This window comes from Onychomys torridus, chromosome 3 (genome assembly GCF_903995425.1).
Source record: "Onychomys torridus chromosome 3, mOncTor1.1, whole genome shotgun sequence".
NCBI lineage: Eukaryota > Metazoa > Chordata > Mammalia > Rodentia > Cricetidae > Onychomys > Onychomys torridus.
This window is the reverse complement of record NC_050445.1, coordinates 55,930,769-55,951,789: the sequence shown is the minus strand read 5'-3', so window position 1 is coordinate 55,951,789 and position 21,021 is coordinate 55,930,769. Positions and strand designations below refer to the sequence as shown.

Here is a 21,021-nt window from a genome sequence, read left to right as displayed (position 1 = left end):
CACGATGCTTCAAATAAGCTGTTGAATAAAAAGAGTTGGTCAGAACTTATAATCGCAGAGTGAGAAACCTTTCAATAGCTATGATTTAGAATCCATTAGTAATGAAAAACCACATTGGACTTAGTATAGATAAACTTACCCTGGTTGAAAATAAAACCTTGCCAGGTGGTGGTGGCACATGCCTTTAATCCCAGCACTTGGGGAGGCAGAGGCAGGCAGATCTCTGTGAGTTCAAGGCCAGCCTGGGCTACAGAGCAAGGTCCAGGACAGGCACTACAACTACACAGAGAAACCCTATCTCAAAAAAAAAAAAGAAGACGGAGAAGAAGAAGGAAAAGAAGAAGGAGAAGAAGACGGAGGAGGAGGAGGAGGAGGAGGAGGAGGAGGAGGAGGAGGAGGAGGAGGAGGAGGAGGAGGAGGAGGAGGAGAAGAAGAAGAAGAAGAAGAAGAAGAAGAAGAAGAAGAAGAAGAAGAAGAAGAAGAAGAAGAAGAAAACAAAGAAAAGAAAACCTTAATTGAAATCAGAACACAAATGATAAACCAAGAAGACTGGTCCCCTTCTGTACAGAACATCAACATTTGAAAAGAAAAATGACAGCTACACAAAGGGGGATAAAAATAGAAGCTGTGGAAAGTACTTTACCAAAAAGAAAAAAAGAAGATATGAATGATCTTTAAATGAAGGGAAATATATTCCATCTTGTTCCTTAAAGAAATGCAAGTTCAATACACAGAGATACCATTTTTATCAGATTGGCAAAAGCCCAGAATTTTGTCAACATGCTTTGTTGGCACCACTGAGTGAAAACAAGCATCTCATGTCTTACTAGTGGAATAAGCATTTTGTATTTTCTAGAAAACTGCATAAGGATTCAGTCTTTGGTGCAGAAATTCCACTTTTGAAAAATTTATGCTGAAGATACTTGTCAAATATAGTAAGAGCAACCAGGTGTGATGACACACACCTGTAATCCAGTACCAGGAAATAGAAGTAGGAAGATCAGAAGTTCAAGGCTATCCTCAGCAATATACCAAGTTCAAGGTCTCTCTGGGCTATGTCTCTCTGAGCTATGTATAACCCTTTGTAAGACCCTGTCTCAAATAACACAAAGCAAATAAATGTATGTGCATGTGTTTGTGTGTGTATGTATATGTGTGTGTATACACAAGTTATTAAAAATAAAACAACCTGCTGGGCAGTGGTGGTGCACGCCTTTAATGCCAGCACTTGGGAGGCAGAGGTAGGCGAATCTCTGTGAGTTTGAGGCCAGCCTGGTCTACAGAGAGAGTTCCAGGAAAGGTGCAAAACTACACAGAAAAACCCTGTCTCGAAAAACCAATAAACAAACAAACAAACAAATAACAACCTAATAAAGTATAGGAAATCCAACAAAGTTAAGATGTTTGATCACAATGATTTTTAAATGTTTTTGTGCTTATCATGTTTTATGCCTATGGATATATTTTAGGCATGACAAATATTAGTTTATTGGTTACTTGTGGATCATTATTACTGAGATTGAAAAAATTCTACAGCGAATGAGTAGGAATTGGCTGATTTGTTCCACACAGCAGCATGAACTCGATGGTAGCAGTTTAGTGAAATTTTGTTCATTTGCTTTATTCTTTTTAATAAGCCATTTTTTTTTTTAATTTCTCAGAAAGCCAAAGTACCTAGAAAAGATATTAGGAAGTTTTAAACAGCTGTTATAAGGTGTATGCAGTGAACTTGATTGAGGCATAGGAAGTTTTGGGGAGGACAGAATGGACAAGACTATGGGTCACAAGGAAGGAAAAGGGAATGCAGGACTCAGAATGAAGTTGGTTCCTAGTAGAACACTATATACTGAAGTGCCCAAGAAATCTGAAACCATAGTTTTGAGTATAACCCAGAAGGAATAGACATGTTTCAGAGGAGTTAAATGGATAGAAAAGACACGTGAGTTATTTATCCTTTTTCTCTTGTGCATGCCTAGTATTTCCACTTAGGTAAACAAAACAGGATAACATCTTCACTGCTCAGTCGATCAATGTAAACAGTACTTTTAGAACTAAGTACATGAGTACTTTGAGAGAGAGTCTGAAAGGACTGGAGATAATGAGGATAAGGAGCCATGTGTTTACATCAGGCAACGAGCTTTGCAGGTTTATTAGTGTCAGGTAGTAAGACTCCAGTTCAAACCCTGCTTCCATGAATCCAGATGGAAGCCTGGATTCTGTATTTCTGAAGGGTCCTAAACTTGGTTCTCATGTAAAACCTGGATTGAAAATCAGTTCTGTAAATAATTCATTATAAGGCTGAAATCTCATTTTCTAAAAATGACAATTTATCTTCTAAGGAGATTATTTTTACTCTTAGAAGTACTGACATTAGCTATTAATTTTAGAGTGAAAATTTGGCAAAAATTAAGCATGTCTTCTTGCTGCAGTGAGATGTGGCAAAAGAATTCAAATGCAAATAGCTTCCTTACATGTTGCTCTGTGGAATTCTGGATAGCATATATGTAAGCACTCTCTTTTTCTTTTCAGAAAGCTGTATGTGATGGCATCTGTGTCTGTCTGCTTGCTCCTGTCTGGATTGGCTGTGTTTTTCCTTTTTCCTCGATCTATTGACGTGAAGTATATTGGCGTAAAATCAGCCTATGTCAGTTACGATTTTCAAAAGCGGACCATATATTTAAATATCACGGTAAGTATACACTTTTGCTGAAGGCCTTGACTCCATCCTTTGGTTTTTTGATGTCTAGTTTCTTGAGTTCTATATGTATTTTGAAGATCAGCCCTCTGTCAGATATGGGGTCGGTGAAGATCTTTTCCCATTCTATAAGCTGTCATTTTGTCCTATTGACAGTGTCCTTTCCCTTACAGAAGCTTTTCAGTTTCAGGAGGTCCCATTTATTAATTGTCGATCTCAGTGTCTGTGCTACTGATGTTCTATTCAGGAAGTAGTCTCCTGTGCCAGTGTGTTCAAGGCTCTTCCCATTTTCTCTTCTATCAGATTCAGTGTAACTGGATTTATGCTAAGGCCTTTCATACACTTCGACTTGAGTTTTGTGCAGGGTGATAAATATGAATCTATTTGCAATCTTATACATGTTGACATCCAGTTATACCAGCAGCATTTGTTGAAGATGCTTTCTTTTCTCCTTTGTATTGTTTTGCCTTTTTTGTCCAAAATCATGGTGTATGGATTCATGTCTTGGTCTTTGATTTGGTTCCTTTGATCTCTCTGTCTATTTTTATGCCAGTGCCATGCTTTTTTTTTTTTTTTTTTTTTTTTTTAAATTACTATAGCTCTGTAGTAGAGCTTGAGATCAGGGATGGTGATATGTTCAGCAGTTCTCGTATTGTACAGGATAATTTTAGCTATCCTGAGTTTTTTTGTTTTCCATATGAAGTTGAATATTGTTCTTTCAAGGTCTATAAAGAATTGTGTTGGGATTTTAATGGGGATTGCATTGAATCTGTCACTTGCTTTTGTTAAGATGGTCATTTTAACTATATTAATCCTGTGGATCCATGAGCATGGGAGATCTTTTCATCTTCTGATATCTTCTGTAATTTCTTTTCTTCGAAGACTTGAAGTTCTTGTCATACAGATATTTCACTTGCTTGGTTAGAGTTATAGCAAGATGTTTTATATTGTCTGTAGCTATTGTGAAGGGTATTGTTTCCCTGATTTCTTTCTCAGCCTTTGTATCATTTGTGTATAAGAGGACTACTGATTTTTTTTGGAGTTAATCTTGTATCCAGCCACATTACTGAAGGTACTTATCAGCTGTAGGAGTTTCCTGGTAGAAATTTTGGGATCACTTATGTATACTATCATGTCATCTGCAAAAAATAGCAATATTGCTTTGAGTTTCTCTCCATTTAATTTTATGTTGGCTGTCAGTTTGCTTTTGTTGTATTTAGATATGTTCCTTTATCCCTGATCCCCAAAAGACTTTTATCATTGAGGGGTGTTGGATTTTTGTCAAACCCTTTTTCAGCATCTAATGAGATAGATGATCGTGTGTGTATGTGTGTGTGTGTTTGCTTTTTTTCCTTTCAGTTTGTTTATATGGTGGATTACAATGACAGATTTTTGTATGTTGAACCATCCCTGCATCTCTGGGATGAAGCCCACTTGAGCATGATGGATGATCTTTTTGAGTTCTTGGATTTGGTTTGCCAGTGTTCTATTGAGTATTTTTGCATTAATGTTCATAAGGAAAATTGTTATGTAATTCTCTTTCCTTATTTGGTTTTTGTGTGTTTTGGTATCAGAATAATTGTGTCCTCATAAAAAGAATTTGATGATTTTTCCTTCTGTTTCTATTTTGTGGAATAATTTGAGGGGGAGTACTGTTATTAGCTCTCTGAAACTCTGGTAGAATTCTGTACTGATACCATCTGGCCCTGCTCTTTTCTTGGTTGGGAGACTTTTAATGACTGCTTCTTTTTCCTTAGGGGTTATAGGTCTGTTTAAATTGTTTATCTGATTTTGATTTAATTTTGGTATGTAGTATCTATTTAATTTTGGTATGTGTGCATTCCTTTATAAATTTTTCATTTTGTGGAGTGCAGGTTTTTGAAATATGACAAAATGATTGTCTGGATTTCCTTAGTGTCTGTTGTTATGTTCCCCTTTTTGTTTGTTAGTTAATTTGGATAAGGGTTTATCTATCTTGTTGATTTTCTCAAAGAACCAACTATTTGTTTCATTGATTTTTTTTTTAATATTGTTCTCTTTGTTTCTATTTTATTGATTTCAACCCTCATTTGATTATTTCCTGCTGTCTACTACTATTGGGTGTGTTTGCTTCTTTTTGTTCTAGAGCTTTGTGGTTTTCTGTTAAGTTGGTATATGAAATTTCTCCAAAATCTTTATGAAGGCACTTAGTGCTATGAACTTTCGTCTTAGCACTGCTTTCATTGTGTCCCATAAGTTTGGGTATGTTATACATTCATTTTCATTAAAGTCTAGAAAGTCTCCAATTTCTTTATTTCTTCTTTGATGCAGTGGTAATTCAGTTAAGATTTGTTCAGTTTCCATGAGTTTTTAGGCTTTTTGTAGTTTATTGAACTCCAACTTTAATTCATGGTGATCTGATAAGATACAAGGTGTTATTCTAACATTTTTGTATCTGTTAAGACTTGTTTTGTGACTGAATATGTGGTCAGCTTTGGAGAAGGTTCCATGAGGTGCTGAGAAGGTATATTCCTTGGTATTTGGGTGAAGCATTATGTAGATATCTGTTAGGTCCATTTGAATGTTAGTCTTGATATTTCTCTGCTTAGTTCCTGTATAGATGACCTGTCTCTTGGTGAGAATGGGCTGTTGAAGTTTCCCCCAATTAAAGTGTGGGGTTCAGTATGTGATTTTAGCTTTAGTAATATTTCTTTTGTAAATGTGAGTGCCCTTGTATTTGGGACATAGATGTTCAGAATTGAGACATCAATTGGTGGATTTTTCTTTTGATGAATATGAAATGCCCTTCATTTCTTTTAATTAATTCTAGTTTAAAGTCTATTTTGTTAGATATTAAGATTGCTATACCAGCTTTCTTCTTTGGTTCATTTGATTGGAAAAAATCTTTTTCCAGCCCTTAACTCTAAAGTAATGTCTGTCTTTGATGTTAAGGTGTGTTTCTTGTATACAGCAAAAAGATGGATCCTGTTTTCATATCCATTCTGTTAGCCTGTGTCTTTTGTTTCTTTTTCTTTTCTTTTTTTTTAAGCTGAGGATTGAACCCAGGGCCTTGCGCTTGCTAGGCAAGCAGTCTACCACTGAGCTAAATCCCCAACCCAGCCTGTGTCTTTTTATTAGCAAATTGAGTCAATTGGTACTAAGCGATATTAATGGCTAGTGACTGTTTGTTGTTTGTAGATGTCATTCTAAATGGTCTTATTAAATAAGAAACACAGAGCCAAATGCAGAGTTAAAAGCCCAAGAGGTCAGAGCAGTAGCTGAGAGCTGAGTCTTAAAACCACCTTTCTTACCCTTCACTGCCACTGTCGTCCTTTCTTTCTGAAAAGAGACCTACTTCCTGTATATCTGTCTTTTTATTGACTTTCTGTTCTGCCTTCTCATTGGTCGTAAACCCAACCACATGACTTCCTCGTTACTGCTTGTCTATACAGACCTCCAGGTCTTCTGTGTTGGTATTGAGATTAAAGGCGTGTATCTCCATGCTGGCTGTATCCTTGAACACACTGAGATCTTCCTGTCATGTGATCTGGATTAAAGATCCAGATCCATAGCACCACCACCACCCTGCTTCTGCTATGGCTTGCTATTAGCTCTGAAACACCAGGCAACTTTATTTATTAACATACAAATAAAATCACTGTAGTGGATAGCCATCCCAGCATTGGCCTGGAAGTTCCAACCCCCACTGAGGCTTCGGTAATGGTCACGCCCACAAGGCGGGGCGGAGGAGGAAGCGGAAGACCCAAGAGAGAGAGGAGGGGCTCGAGCTCTCTTGGTTCGGGAACTCTGGACACAGGAGGTAGACTGAGCAGAGTTCTCCAGAGAACACTGCCAGACTGCGCCATACATTTGCTAGACCCTACAACCTATCCCTTCATTTGTAAGTTACCCCACAAAATAAACCTCCCTTTTAACTACAAGGAGTGGCCTTAATATAAAATATCACCATAGTTGTTGTTGTTGTTGTTGGTGGTGGTGGTGGTGGTGGTGGTGGTGGTGGTGGTGGTGGTGGTTTGTGTGTATGTTTCTGATGGTGTGAAGTTATCTGTTGTTTGTGTTTTTGTAGGTATAGCTAACTTCTTTGAGTTGAATTTTTCCTTCTAGTACCTTCTGTAGAGCTGGGTTTGTGGATAGATATTGATTAAATTTGACTTTGTCATGAAATATCTTGTTTTTTTCATCTATGGTGATTCAAAGTTTTGCTGGGTATAGTAGTCTGGGCTGGCATCCATGATCTCTTAGTCTTCAAGAGGTCTATCCAGGCTCTTCTGGCCTTTAGAGTCTCCATTGAGAAGTGTAATTCTGATTGGTCTGCCTTTATATGTTATTTTGCCCCTTTTCCTTTGCAGCTTTTAATATTCTTTCTTTTCTCTGTATGCATAATGTTTTTATTACTGTGTATCGTGGGGATGTTTTTCTTGGTCCAGTCTACTTGGTGTTCTATAAGCTTCTTGTGCCTTTGTAGGTGTGTTCTTCTTTACTTTGAGTTTCAGTATGTTTTCGTCTATGATTTTGTTGAACCTATTATTTTCTGGACCTTTGAGCAGGGATTCTTCTCCTTGTTCTGTTCCTATTCTTTGGTCTGGTCTTTTTTTAGTGTCCCAGATTTCCTGGATGTTTTGTATTAGGAATATTTTAGATATTATATTTTCTTTGACTGATGGATCTATTTCCTCTATTATATCTTCAGTGCCTGAGATTCTTCCATCTCTTATATTCTGTTGGTGATGCTTGTTTCTGTAGTTCCTGTTCTGTGCCTAGATTTTCCATTTCCAGAATTCCCTCAGTTTGTGGTTTTTATTACTTCTATTTCTATTTTCAGGTCTTAAACAGTTTTATTTGTTTGTTTGTTTGTTTTCTTGTCATTCTTTAATAAGAGATTTATTGATTGCATCCAATTTTTTGCTTTTTTCCTCTATTTCTTTAAGGTTTTTTTTTTTTTAATTTTCTTTTTAAGGACTTCTATCATCTTCATAAAGTTATTTTTAAGGTTGTTTCCTTGTGTTTCAGATGTATTGGAATGTTCAGGTCTAGCTGTCTTATGATAGCTGGGTTCTGGTGGAAACATATTGTCCTTTTTGTTATTGATTGTGCTCTTATACTGGTGTTTAGGCATCTAGATTTGGGTGATTATAGGTCTAGGTGTTGGTGCCTGTGTTTGTCTTTGTTGGATGGGTGTTTTGTTCCTTGGTTTCTGTTTCCTTTCTAGTCTTCTGACCTAAGTGGCCAAGGGTTCTGACTGATGAGTCTTCAGGTCCAGTAGGTTGTCTCTGCTGGAGTTTTGGGGGTCTTGGGTCTCTGGATCTGGCCTGACCTCCAGTAAAGCCTGAGTCTTCTTCTGGGGTACCTAAGACCAGCCTGGCCTCCAGTATAGTTGCTGGGGCTATTCTTTCAGATGATGTGGACTGTATGTGGGCCTATAGCATCTGTTCTTCTACCTGGTGTGGACTACATCTGGACCTGTGGAGTCTGCTGGAGTTCCGTTCTGGCTTGTGTGGCCTGGGCCTGTTCTGGCTGGTGTACTCTGTGCCTCAGTGATGGAAGCCAGCTGGTATTGGGGTTGGGGGCCCAGCCACTGCAGGGCCAGGGATGAGCCAGGATAGTGTTGGCCTGGGTAAGGTTGTGGTCAACAGAATGAGGGAAAGGTGGTTCAGGTCCACTTCGAGATGGGTCACTCACCTGTTCTGGCTGGTATGAATTTGCTTTGTTGATCCTACTACCATTTTTGGTTCTGCCAATAATGTTAAGAAATGATCTCATGGCATTTGAGTATATTGAGAATCATTTAACATTTGAAGATATCTTTTGTAGTAAGATCAAATAACTTCTGGCAAAGAAAAATAATACAGCCAATTTACTTTTCAACATTTAACTCCAGGTAGTTCTTACCAAGATATTAACAGTCAATTCAGTAGATGTTATGAATACAATATCTTTGCTTTCTAACCATTTATGAAATAAAAATTCTGCCATGTTTAATAAACCTTTAATTCTCTTTAAAAATGAAGTTGAAATGATGACCTGATTGCTTTAAGTTAGAACATATGAAAATGGCCTGTGAGTTTACCACAAATATAATTTTTAAAAAGCATTATATAGCCACCTAACTTTAAAAATGTCACAGAAAGTCTTATATCTACATTTACATAGTAGCGTTTGGCTAAGAAAAGCACAGTTTGCTAACCACTGCATTGGAAATCACCTGTGCCATCACAGTTATTTATGGCTTCAAGCCCAGTGTATGCCTTGGTCTGTTTGAAAAAGTTCTCTTGAGCATGTCATTTTCTTTTAAATACTAGTATATTTAAATGAGAGTGTCTTACTGTATTTTAAATAATTATGCAAGGAATTTCACAGTTGTAGATGTTTCCTCATAATCAAATTAAGAAAAACTGAACTTTAGGTCAGAAATAGGATTTCTCTTGAGTTGAACATTAGGCTTCACTCGAGGACATTGAAGTAAAAGACTGACTGATGAGGCTATAGGTCATAAGCTGAAGGTCCTTTCACAGTATCAGAGTTGTGTTATTCCTTCCCCTTCAAACAAGGGGTGTGCATTCCTACTTGTGAGTGTTGACAGTCACTTGACAGAATCTAGAAACATCTAGTAGACAAGCTTCTGGGTATTGCTCAGAGGGACTGTCCATATTAGGTTAAAGTGGAAATACCCTTCTTAAGTGTGGGAAATTCTATTTTATGGGCTGTCCTATGATATCTGTGATCCCAACTTACAGGATTTCTCTTCAGCATCAGGCAGGCAATTTTGCAGAAGAAACTAGCTCAGTGCCCTCTAAATTGATTTACTTCTCACACTGGCCAACTGTAGGTAGCCTTCAGAGCTCAGGGCTAGAGATTCAGCCCCAGCAGCCTACTCTCCACCTCAGTTGCCAATTTCAGGCTCAGACTCTGAAACTTCTGGTAGACTATCAGTTGAGAGTCTCATAATCTGCATTTTTGGTTTGGTTCCTTTGTCTGAACAAACAATTCATAGAACTCGGGGATCAATATACTTGCATTCATTGGTTCATTAAAAGAGGCTACAGGTCCATAGACTGTAGTTAATATATTGTGCACCCCAACAAGTTTATCTGGGGGTCAGAGAACAGAACAGCCACTATATAGAACATTAGTTTGGGCAGTGGTAGCACACGCCTTTAATCCTAGCATTCCAGAGGCAGAGATGTGAGTTCAAAGCTACACTGCAAATAGCCAGGCAAGGTGACACACACACCTTTAATCCCAGCACTTGAGATCTCATGTCTTGCTTGGGAAAGACACATCCTTTAATCCCAGGAAGTTTTGGCAGGAAGCAGAAAGGTATATAAGACGTAAGGACCAGAAACTAGAAGCGTTTGGCATGTTAAGCTTTTAGGCTTTTAGCAGCAGTTCAGCTGAGTTCCATTCAGATGAGGACTCAGAGACTTTTCAGTCTGAGAAAACAAGATCAGCTGAGGAATTGGCAAGGTGAAGTTGGATGTGGCTGTTCTGTTTCTCTGATCTTTCAGCGTTCACCCCAATACCTGGCTCTGGTTATTTCATTTATAAGACGGTTTAGCCGTTCGTCTTACAATAGACAGATGACAAGATAAGGGTAAAAGACACAGGCAGTGGCTTCTGACCCCACAGAATTGGGATGTACCATACTCCCAGCCCATGTTTTATCTGTGTAGAGATGGCCTGAGCTCTTTTTCAACTTTTATGAAGTACTAGCTCATCAGAATGATTGAAGGATAGCCAACTGCAGTTGGACAGTAAACGTCATCTAATTGTTAGGGTTGGCGTTCAAAACAGAGAGCTCCACTCCGATATCGGGTCACAAATGAAGCTTTATTTTAACACGGGCTCCTGGGACACCAGCGCGAGGAGTAGCTGGTGACCCCGAGTTTGAGGCTCACAGGCCTTTTATGAGGCAGTTCTACCAGGGCAGGGGAGTGGGGTCACCCCGAGTGCAGACACCTGGACGCCAGATGTCTCCGCGGTCTTTCTCAGAGTCTGGGTAGGTAAACGAATTCCAAGCTTATCTAGCAAGGGGTTATTTGGCAAGCATTCTTCTCAAGCGATTTATCTTGCAAACGCAACCGCAGGGGTCATCCTGCAAGCATCCAGTTAGCATAGCATGATGGGCTAACTTTTCTGGTATGGGGCGTGGGGGCAGAGTGCAGTATTTTCCACTGAATCTGCAATTAGCAGAGCTAGTGTGTGTGGGGGGGCTTTGTTTCCCTTACAGTGGCCCTTTCATTCCACCCTTTCTCTTGTGCCGACCTTTAATCCTAAAGGTCACTGCCAGATACTGGCTGGTATCGTTGTCTCAGGACCATCATCTTAACCTCATTTACCTGGGATCGTACAAAAGCCGAGATTCAATTGAGGATACATGGTCCAATCATGAGGATAAGAATTAATACAACAAGTGGTCCTGTGAGGGCTGACAATAATGTAGTTAGCCATGGGGATTGATTATACCATCCCTCAAACCAGCTTTGAGAGCCTTGTAAGTTCTTTTTTTTCTGGCATCTAATCTTTTTTTAAGTTTTGTCATTGATTCCCTTATTACACCCGTATTTCTTCCCATTATATTTACAAGTTCCCTTTCCATCCTGACAGATGGCTGGTGATCTAGGGTTCCTAGGGTCAGTTGTAGGGATATCCCAGTCATCTGACCCTGCTGCTAGCTGGCAGAGGTCCGGGTGCAAGTCAGGCCACCAGCCCCACAGTGGGTGCTGATTAGAGGTAATTTTTTATACAATTTTTTCTTGGCCTGATAAAACCTGCCAAGTCTGAGACACTGGTTGATGTGGGTTACTTGCGGTCGCACTGGCAACGAATCCGAAGCTTAAGAGGATTGTCAGTCCATTCCGCAGTCCAGGAGTCTTCTGGCACTTTGGCTGGCTTGAGGTGGGAGGCATGGATCCAGGCGGCGATCCCGTCCACCTTGACCGCCGTTGGAGTGGTCAGCAGGACTTGGTATGGTCCCTTCCACCGGGGTTCCAAAGTCTGATGCTGGTGTCTGTGGACGTATACGAAGTCCCCCATGTGGAACTGATGGGCAGCGCTGTCCCCGCCAGGTTGGTATGCAGCGGACAGTTGCTTCCACAGTGTATGCTGGACAGATGCTAAGGCTTGCAGCCTGTCAGACAGAGGGGAAGGCATGATTTCTCTTTGCTGGAGGGTTAGGTTCTTAACTGGGGGTGCACACCCAAGGAGCAGTTCAAAGCGGGTAAGACCCATGAAGGAAGGGGTATTTCTAGCTCTAAAGAGGGCATACGGTAGGAACATCGTCCAATCTCTAGAGCCAGTCTCCATGGTCAATTTGGTTAAGGTCTCCTTAATTGTTCTCCTGTCCTGAGCTCTGGGGTCTATAGACATAATGTAATTTTTAATCAATCCCCAGTACCTTTGTAAGTCCCTGACTTACCTGGGCCACAAAAGCTGGTCCATTATCTGACCCTATTACCTGCGGTAACCCGAACCGAGGGAAGATGTCTTCTAAGATTTTTTTTTTGGCAACCACGATCACCGTTTCTCTCTTGGTAGGGAAGGCCTACCCATCCTGTAAAGATATCTACAAACATTAGCAGGTACTTCAGGCCATCCTTAGCTGGCTTTACCTCGGTGAAGTTTGCTTCCCAATGCTGGCCAGGGCGGGTTCCTCGTAGCCTTTTTCCGGGGGCCAGTTTCCCAGGATATGCATTTTCCTGCTGGCAGGGCCGGCAAGCAGCTACCATCTTTTCTGCCATTTGTTTCTTTTCAGATGGGGAGAGGGTCTTATCTTTTGTAGTCAGCTGGATCAATTTTCTGCTGCCCAGATGGGTTAATTTGTGGATCCTTTCCAGAGTGTCTTTCAGAAGTTCCGGGGGTGGAGCCTCTTCAGGAGCTGGATCCTCCGGAGTCGAGGTGTGAATGGCCAGGCTCCTTGGATCCCAGAGGGCAGCCTCCTTTGCCTCTTGATCGGCCTTCCTGTTTCCCGCTGCCACTAGGGAGTCCCTTTTTTGGTGCCCAGGGAGACCAAGACAGACTCGGGCCCAGTCTCTGCCGGTGGCCGATAGGGAGGCGGCCGCGGCAGTGGCGGGAAGTCTAAGGCAAATGAAATGAGGTCATTCTGAGATTCAGGTACTGGGGTGGGGGGTTGAGGAGGGGATGGAGTCGGTAATGGAGTCGATTGGGAAGGTTTGGTCACGAGAATCGGAGCAGAAGTTAGTGAAGGCGTTATAGGAGCAGTCAGGAAGGGTCAGACACACTTAGGAGGGTCAGTCACCAGATCCTCCCATACCCAAATGTAGGCCTGCTGGTCTGGGTGTCCATGCGAACCTGGAATGAAAATCTTTTGTTTGACTGCCCTGATTATATTAAGATCAAAAGTACCATCTACTGGCCACCCGACTCTGAAGGTGGGCCATTCAGACGAACAGAAAGTCTGCCATTTTTCCTTCCTCACCCGAACCGCCAGGTTCAACGCGCGGTCCGTCACTGCCGACCAATGAGAGAGGGTTAGGGACAAAGGGGTGGAGGCAGACTTGGCGGCCGACTGTCCCATTCCGAACAAGTATAAACAGACACAGAAGGACACAAAAATCGAGACACAACACACAAACAAGACAAGCCGGCAAAATGGTAGGGAAAATGAAGCCAAAAAAAATTGTCTATTGGCCCGGGCCGTCTGAAAAATCTCCTAGACAAAAGGGAACCAGACAGGGCCCCTGTCTCAGGGTCCCCACACTCCAGAGCGTCCTCCAGAGCTGCAGCCTGTGGGTTCAGGACACATCTGTCCCCCACCGTCCAAGGGTCCTCACAGGCCGCTTGAACAGCTGCTTCCCCGCTGACTCACCACCATCCTTACCAATCTCGGTGGGACCTTCAAAATGTTAGGGTTGGCATTCAAAACAGAGAGCTCCACTCCGATATCAGGTCACAAATGAAGCTTTATTTTAACATGAGCTCGTGGGACACCAGCGCGAGGAGTAGCTGGTGACCCTGAGTTTGAGGCTCACAGGCCTTTTATGAGGCAGTTCTACCAGAGCAGGGGAGTGGGGTCACCCCGAGTGCAGACACCTGGACGCCAGATGTCTCCGCGGTCTTTCTCAGAGTCTGGGTAGGTAAACGAATTCCAAGCTTATCTAGCAAGGGGTTATTTGGCAAGCATTCTTCTCAAGCGATTTATCTTGCAAACGCAACCGCAGGGGTCATCCTGCAAGCATCCTGTTAGCATAGCATGATGGGCTAACTTTTCTGGTATGGGGCGTGGGGGCAGAGTGCAGTATTTTCCACTGAATCTGCAATTAGCAGAGCTAGTGGGGGGGGGCTTTGTTTCCCTTACAATGGCCCTTTCATAATGTATATGAACTGGGAATTGCCAGCCAGGAATAGTGGCTGAAAGGTAATATGTACCAGTCACTGGCACTGCACTAATGAAACACTTAAATGCTTATTACTAGACTTGAAAACTCCTGTAGTATACATAATGATTGTGACTCTACTGTGAAGACTTAACTCTCAACAAAATATGCATTCAACTGCTAGCAAAGTCTATACATGAGTCTACATACAGACCTTTAAATGTATAATCAAGCAATCTCACATGTTTATATATGAAAGATAGACATGAGTGATGGAGACCTGCTTTGGCAGGAGGATTCAGGTCCCAAAGAGGATGTGTGGATCTGTGGTTGTGGGGGAAGGGAATGGAGAAGGAGACAGACACTATCTGAGGGTCAATCATGACTACTAGCAGTGTTTAATTGAAAAAAAGACTACACCTTTTATTGTACGCAGGATTAAATGGGAGAAAGGGGCATGTAAGCTGGGATGATGCTTGAAATCCCTGAGGAAGCCAGCCTTGACCTTGACAGTGGGCACTAGTCATATGTTAATGAAAGGACCATAAGTTTCTCTTGTCAGCGATAAGGAGACTGCTTTAGCAAGCAGGAACATTCCTCAAGCCCTGATGGAATGGAGACCCTTATCCAAATGCTTGACCCTGGGAAAAAGAACTTCTGGGGTAGAGACACTATACTACAATTTCTTAGTCTTACTATATGGGCTTATTCTCCTCACACACTCCAAAAGGGAAAGTCCTGATGTCTTAGTCTTTTCCCATTACACAGCACCATTCTGACTTCTTTACATTTGTTAACTGAACGCTTGCTCTTAATGGCCTCAGGCTCTAGATCTGGATTGTAGGTTTTTCTTCTTTGGGCTCAGGTGTATCTAGTAAATCTCTAACTTTCTTGTTCTTGGTGTAATTAGGAAGGCACAATGGAATTACTGGTTCCACGGTGGCAGGAATTTTTCCCAGAGAATTATTTTGTTTAGAGAAGCTATCGTACACATTTTTATCCTTTGCCAAAGACCGTACAAAATTTCCCAAAGGGAAAGGCATTGATAGTTAGAATCACTAATAATGAAAGTAAAAAGGTACTGGAGAAGTGTGGTCTGCACTGTTGAAATGCTGGAACTTTGTCAAGCAGCAGTAGTTGCCATACGGTCCACAGCACATGTGCTCATGAATATTTCAGCTGAGATCACACTACATTTTCCTGCATGAAAGACTTCTTCGTTGACTATTTTCCAAAGTAATTTGATATAATAGTTGTGAATTTAAAACATGTAAACTAAAACTGGCCGTGGTAGCAAATGCGTGTTATGTTACACACTAGAGAGTTAGGATAGAAGATTGAAAGTAGAAGGCCTATTTGAGCTGCAAACTTGAATCTAACCTTTTTTCTATGTGTTTTAATCTGGTATAAATCTACAAGCATGTAAGTTAAAATGCCATTTTCATTAAACAGGCTGATAGTGCCACTCATTGGGTATTTTTCTTGCCTCTTATGCACAAAGATATGATTTAGTCCCTCTTGCCATGAAAAACCAGACTTGGTAAATGCCTGTAATAAGAGTACTGTAGAGCTGGAGATAGGAGAAATTCAAGTGAGTTCAAGTCTACAGGACTACATGAGGTCCTATCTGAAGACAGTTATTTTTCCTTTCAAAACTCTGGGGTTTTTCTGTTGTTGTTTGGTTTGTTTGTTTTTAAGCCGACTCTGTAGTCGTTAGAGACATATGTATATAATACATAAACATTTAGATGAAACTTAAAAATTATGTTTAGTCCAACTTTTGCTAAAACTCGAAAATATATGCTCTAACATTTACTTTTCCATATTTTTATGTAATATGTTTTCTGGGTCTGATTTTTAAAATTTTGAATTTTATGTTTCTTATGCACATAGATCTCTGTAAATGTTCTTTGACATTTTGTTAATATTTTTCTTTTTCTACTAAATGAGGCAGAGTCACAACTGAAGTCATTTGATTTATAGTTTTGAGTTCATTTGTGTGCCTATTTAAAGATAATGTATATTTTCTGCCTCCTTTTTTTTTTACAGAACACACTAAATATAACAAACAATAACTATTACTCCGTCGAAGTTGAAAACATCACTGCTCAAGTTCAATTTTCAAAAACGGTTATTGGAAAGGCACGCTTAAACAACATAACTAACATTGGCCCACTTGATATGAAGCAGGTAAGCCTCAGGCAGGGACAGTCTGAGGGAGTTAAATGGTTCTTCACCCTGTGTGCTGTAAAATGGAACAAGGTGGGGGATGTCCTCAAAGACTTGGACATGTGTCCCATAGAAGTACAAAGCAAGTTCATCAAAGAAAAGATGTCTAACTCTTGAAAAGTTTTGATTATCTTTAGTGTTTGGATCCTATCCTCTGGTGATACGTTTTCCTTACTGTTTTCTTTCAGATTGATTATACGGTACCCACAGTTATTGCTGAGGAAATGAGTTACATGTAGTAAGTGTTGATTTTTAGTAACTTTACCTTTTGTTTTCTTAATTTTTATAACCTTATCAATTAAAGTGATCACATTTTTCAATGTTTGCTCTGTTCCCTAAACATGTTTTTGTTCTTTGTACTCTACAGTATAAATAACATGTATATATGTACCCATAAAACCCATTTTATTTCCAGAATTTTATATATATATTTTATATATATTATAAATGTAGATCACTTACTTTTAGTTACCATTTATTTACAGTATAGTAATGGTGCTCTAATATAGGGGTACTGAGATTTCTAATCTATAATAATACTTTTATGGACTTGTAGTTTTGATGACTTTTTAATTTTGTGGTGTGTGTGTGTGTGTGTGTGTGTGTGTGTGTTGCATGTGTGAGGACAAACACACTCATGCATGCATTTGTGGAGGCCAGGGTTGAAGTTGAGTGTTTTGCATTATCCGTCTCTACCTTTTTCTCTAAGACGGGGGTCTGTGACTGAAAGCTTAGAGCTCATTTATTTGATGATGCTAGATGACCAGCAAGCCTGCATCCCGCCTCTAGTACTGGGCTTAAAAGTGCATCCTGCCATGCCTAGCTTTCAGCCTGAGTGCTTAGTATCCAAACTCAAGTCCTCATGCTCACACAGCAAGCATTTTAACCACCAAGCCATCTCCCCAGCACTTCTTATATATTCTTATAACAGTAACATGGTATATTCCCAGCTATTAAGAAGGCTGAGATGGGGAAGGTTATTGAAGGCTATTTACACAACTTATGGACATTCCATCTCAAAGGGAAAAAGCAAAACAAAACGAAAATCAGTGTCTGTTAGGTTTAACGGAATTTTTAGTTAATAATGTAGTAACATTGCTCTTCCTATTTTAATTTCTTTAACAGCGATTTCTGTACACTGATCTCCATCAAAGTACACAACATAGTACTCATGATGCAGTAAGTACGGCTATGTTTGCAAAAAAAGCTCTTGCTAAGACTTTGAGTTTATAAAGTCCTGTAGGATATGCATCCCTGTGAAAGCCATCTCAGTTGGGCCCTCAATCTTTCAAGAGTGCTCTGTAAAATGGAAATGTTTTCTCACTTCGCTAGCTAGAGTATGGCTGCTCAGAGACACACTTAAAAGCCTGCAGGCATTGTGGGAGCTGGAAAATGGCAGGGTTAGCACAGAGAGGATGGGCCAACAGCTGTTCCTTTCTGCTTCATAAGTAAATGTACAGCAGCAAGGAGAAATATGCTTTGGGTTTATGAATTGTGTGTTCTTTATGTACATAAAATATTATTGGTTGTATTTGATATTTTCCATTTTCCTTTGATGAAGGAACCACGTGATTCTTTTTAAGCATGTCATAAACTATTTTTCAGTCAAAATAGCTATTTTAATTATATTTAAGATATATTTTATAATTATATATTTTATAAATGTTTTACATATTCATAAAGAAGTATATATGTAATATATGCTTATATATATATATTATTTAAGCAGATAATTGGATAGGGTTTGCTCAGTTAGCATTTTTGGATTTGGTGAAGAAATATTCCCTAGGAGCTCTGTCTATAATATTGTTATCACTAATATCAGACCCAAATAATCAATAACTGATCATTATAATTCTTAATAAGTAATTTTAGAACATTAATTAATTTATGCGATATAAATTCGTATTAGGCTGATTTTAACCTTAAATCCCCTTGGTATAATTTTTAAATATAACTTGAATATTCTTTCCATTGATTCATTTCTAGGGTAACTGTAACAACAACATACTTTGGACACTCTGAGCAAATATCTCAGGAGAGGTACCAGTATGTGGACTGCGGAAGGAACACCACTTACCAGTTGGCCCAGTCTGAGTATCTCAATGTGCTTCAGCCACAGCAGTGAACTCTGAGGGAGACATGATAGAGCAGAGGACACCCCTGAGGTGTTTTCAGATCCGTCAGTGAGGAGGCACTGCCTAGAAGGACATCTTGAATTGGGCATGTCTAAAGTTAAACTAGGCCACTGATGGTTCAGCTGACTGAAGCTGCTTCTTAAGCAGTTGCTGGACTCTGGTTCTGGGTCGAGGATTTGCTCGTACCAAGAGCTTTTACTTGATCGTAAGTTAACTGATTGGCTTTCCTCTCATCTTTGTTCCCGAGGTGAAAAAACGGAGACTTTCTCTAAATACAATAAAGAATTACACAAAAGTCATAGACTTAATCTGTAGCTCTATTGGTAATATAGTTCAGTCATGAACATAATTTGAAAAATAACTTCTGAAAATTTTTATATGAAATTACTGAAAGTCTATTATTCATGGAAGACTTTTAAAATCTAACCTGTTTTATAAATTCCCATTCTTATATGATGGTAGTCTTTCGATTATGTGATAACTTAGCTATTAGCTAAAGTTTTTAGCCTTTGATTTGTTGAAATTCTACTCATTTGCATGTTTTGTCTTATTTCTAGCTAATGGTTGTATATTTACCAACCATAACAGTCTGCAAAATTCTGGTCTACACTTTTTAAAACCCTCTTGATATGTGCTTCATATATGGCTTTGTGAACGTTCTGTGTGATCATCAGACATACTCCTTTTATGTGCAATATTGTAAATGAACTGCATGGCTTTTATACAGCTTTGATAAGTGTCAAATGAAATGGTACTGATTAAGAAGTAAAGCAAGTTGTTCAAAAGAATAAAGGAAGGAAAATGAAATTCAGAAATCTATAAAGTATCAGTAGATTCCAGCTACTTGTTGGGTCTGGCATAAAATAGATATTCAATAAAACATTTTGATGCTTTACTTTTATGTTGCTTTTCATATTAAGAATTATATGGATATTTTTCTCAATGATTAGATATTATCAATTTTATGAATGCTTTATGGAAGGAAATTATTTTCTGCTAGAATTATTCAAGAAATCCTTTCATTGAACACTGGTGGCTACATCAAAAGACAACCTATAGTTGGCTTGTGTATCATACTGATTTGATGCTTCTAGCAGCTGCGTAATACTCCTTTTTCACTTTAACTTAATCTAACATTGTTTTCAAGTGTGATGGATGTGTTTGCCTTTTGGCTTACATTTCTGTGTCATATTCCATAGGTGTTTTTATCTTACTCACTCAGAAAATTGTAAACCCTTTTAAAATATATAACACTAACCATAGAAACGAAGTATGATAACAGGTTGATGTCTTTTTGTTTCCTCGTGTGAGAAATTGAGTTTTCTCTTTCCCATACTCAAGTGCCTACCTTATTTGTGTGTAGCCTACTTGTCAGTGTGGTTCTCAAGTACAAAACATAGATTCTGATGAATCTTGTCCCCTAAGCACATTCATATCTCCCTTAGCTTTCATACCACATTCCCCATGTGAGTGAACATTTCAAACATCCATTTTTTTATACCTTGCATTTCTCAGGCATTATGAGGTTAGCATTCTTCCTGTCATACCCAGATCATCCTTTGCATCATTCAGTCTCTAGTCAAACCAGTCTTGGTTGGAAGTTTCCTTTTGCTGTGCTTGCTGGTCACCTCCCCATTCATTCTCCTTCAGTCCGCACACTGTCTGGTCACCTCCCCCACTCATTGTCCTTCAGTCTGCACACTGTCTGGTCACCTCCCCCACTCATTCTCCTTCAGTCTGCATATTGTCTAGTTGTGCTTACACTTTCCAAATTAAACTCACATTATTTTCTGTATTCTCTTATTTTGACATAGCCAATGTCTGAGTCAACTGCTTTTCCTTTTTCTAAAAATGTTTAATCCTATTACTTCAAAATCACTAGTTAGACCTCCCAAGTCTTGTGTTTCTTCTTGACCAGTAACTATGTAGTTTCATGTTTACTCGGTTACCTTTCATAATTTAATGGTTTTTCTATGTGTAAAAACAAATTATAAAGAAATCTTTTTATGATTCCTCTTGTGCTTTTTCCTATCCTTCATGCCTCATTACATGGTGTGCAAAATCATCATTCATTCATTATTTCAAAATCAACCTTTACATATGCCTCATATAATAATCTGTTCCTTCTGTGTGTATTTTAGTCTGGGATAGCACTGTGTAAGTGAGGAAGTTTGTTTTCTCCTTCTTCTAGAGTAGGTACAGTGTGAGGCCTAAAGAGGAAGGACAGTGCAGCAAGTGGAAGCAACGTGGTTCCCAGTGACTCAGTTTCAAAATCTTTAACTCTTTAAATTGAAAATTCGATCACATCTAGACATCTGGGCTCAATGTCTAATTTTGATGATGTTTGAGTCATTAAAAAAACAAACAAACAAAAAAAAACACTTGGAATTTAAACCCAAGTAAAAGATAAAAGGAAGAGAGATGTAGATTCCCTGTGACTATTCAAGGAGAATCAAGTAACTCCTAGGTAAGCCAGAGTGGTAACAAGCTGTAAGTTAATAAAGCTAAACTAAAACAAACAACAACAAAATTTTTAGAGAAGCCAAACAGGAGCCATAAAGACATTTGAAAGGATGAATGAGGCTTTAACTTTTCTTTGTTCAGTTCTGAGTCTGTCTTCTGGCAT

The 21,021-nt window shown here is 39.4% G+C and overlaps 1 protein-coding gene across 1 annotated transcript in view; it reads left to right on the top strand.

Moving 5' to 3' along the window:
- Positions 1 to 20,768, top strand: part of Tmem106b (transmembrane protein 106B) — a 28,383-nt gene extending 7,615 nt beyond the window's left edge. Inside the window, exons 5-9 of the mRNA XM_036182225.1 lie at positions 2,530 to 2,689; positions 16,078 to 16,218; positions 16,446 to 16,495; positions 17,383 to 17,436; positions 18,247 to 20,768. Of these exons, the coding sequence (XP_036038118.1) occupies positions 2,530 to 2,689; positions 16,078 to 16,218; positions 16,446 to 16,495; positions 17,383 to 17,436; positions 18,247 to 18,385 (544 nt within the window). The 3' untranslated portion in view covers positions 18,386 to 20,768. The remainder of the gene's footprint in view (positions 1 to 2,529; positions 2,690 to 16,077; positions 16,219 to 16,445; positions 16,496 to 17,382; positions 17,437 to 18,246) is intronic.
- Positions 20,769 to 21,021: the final 253 nt, after the last annotated feature.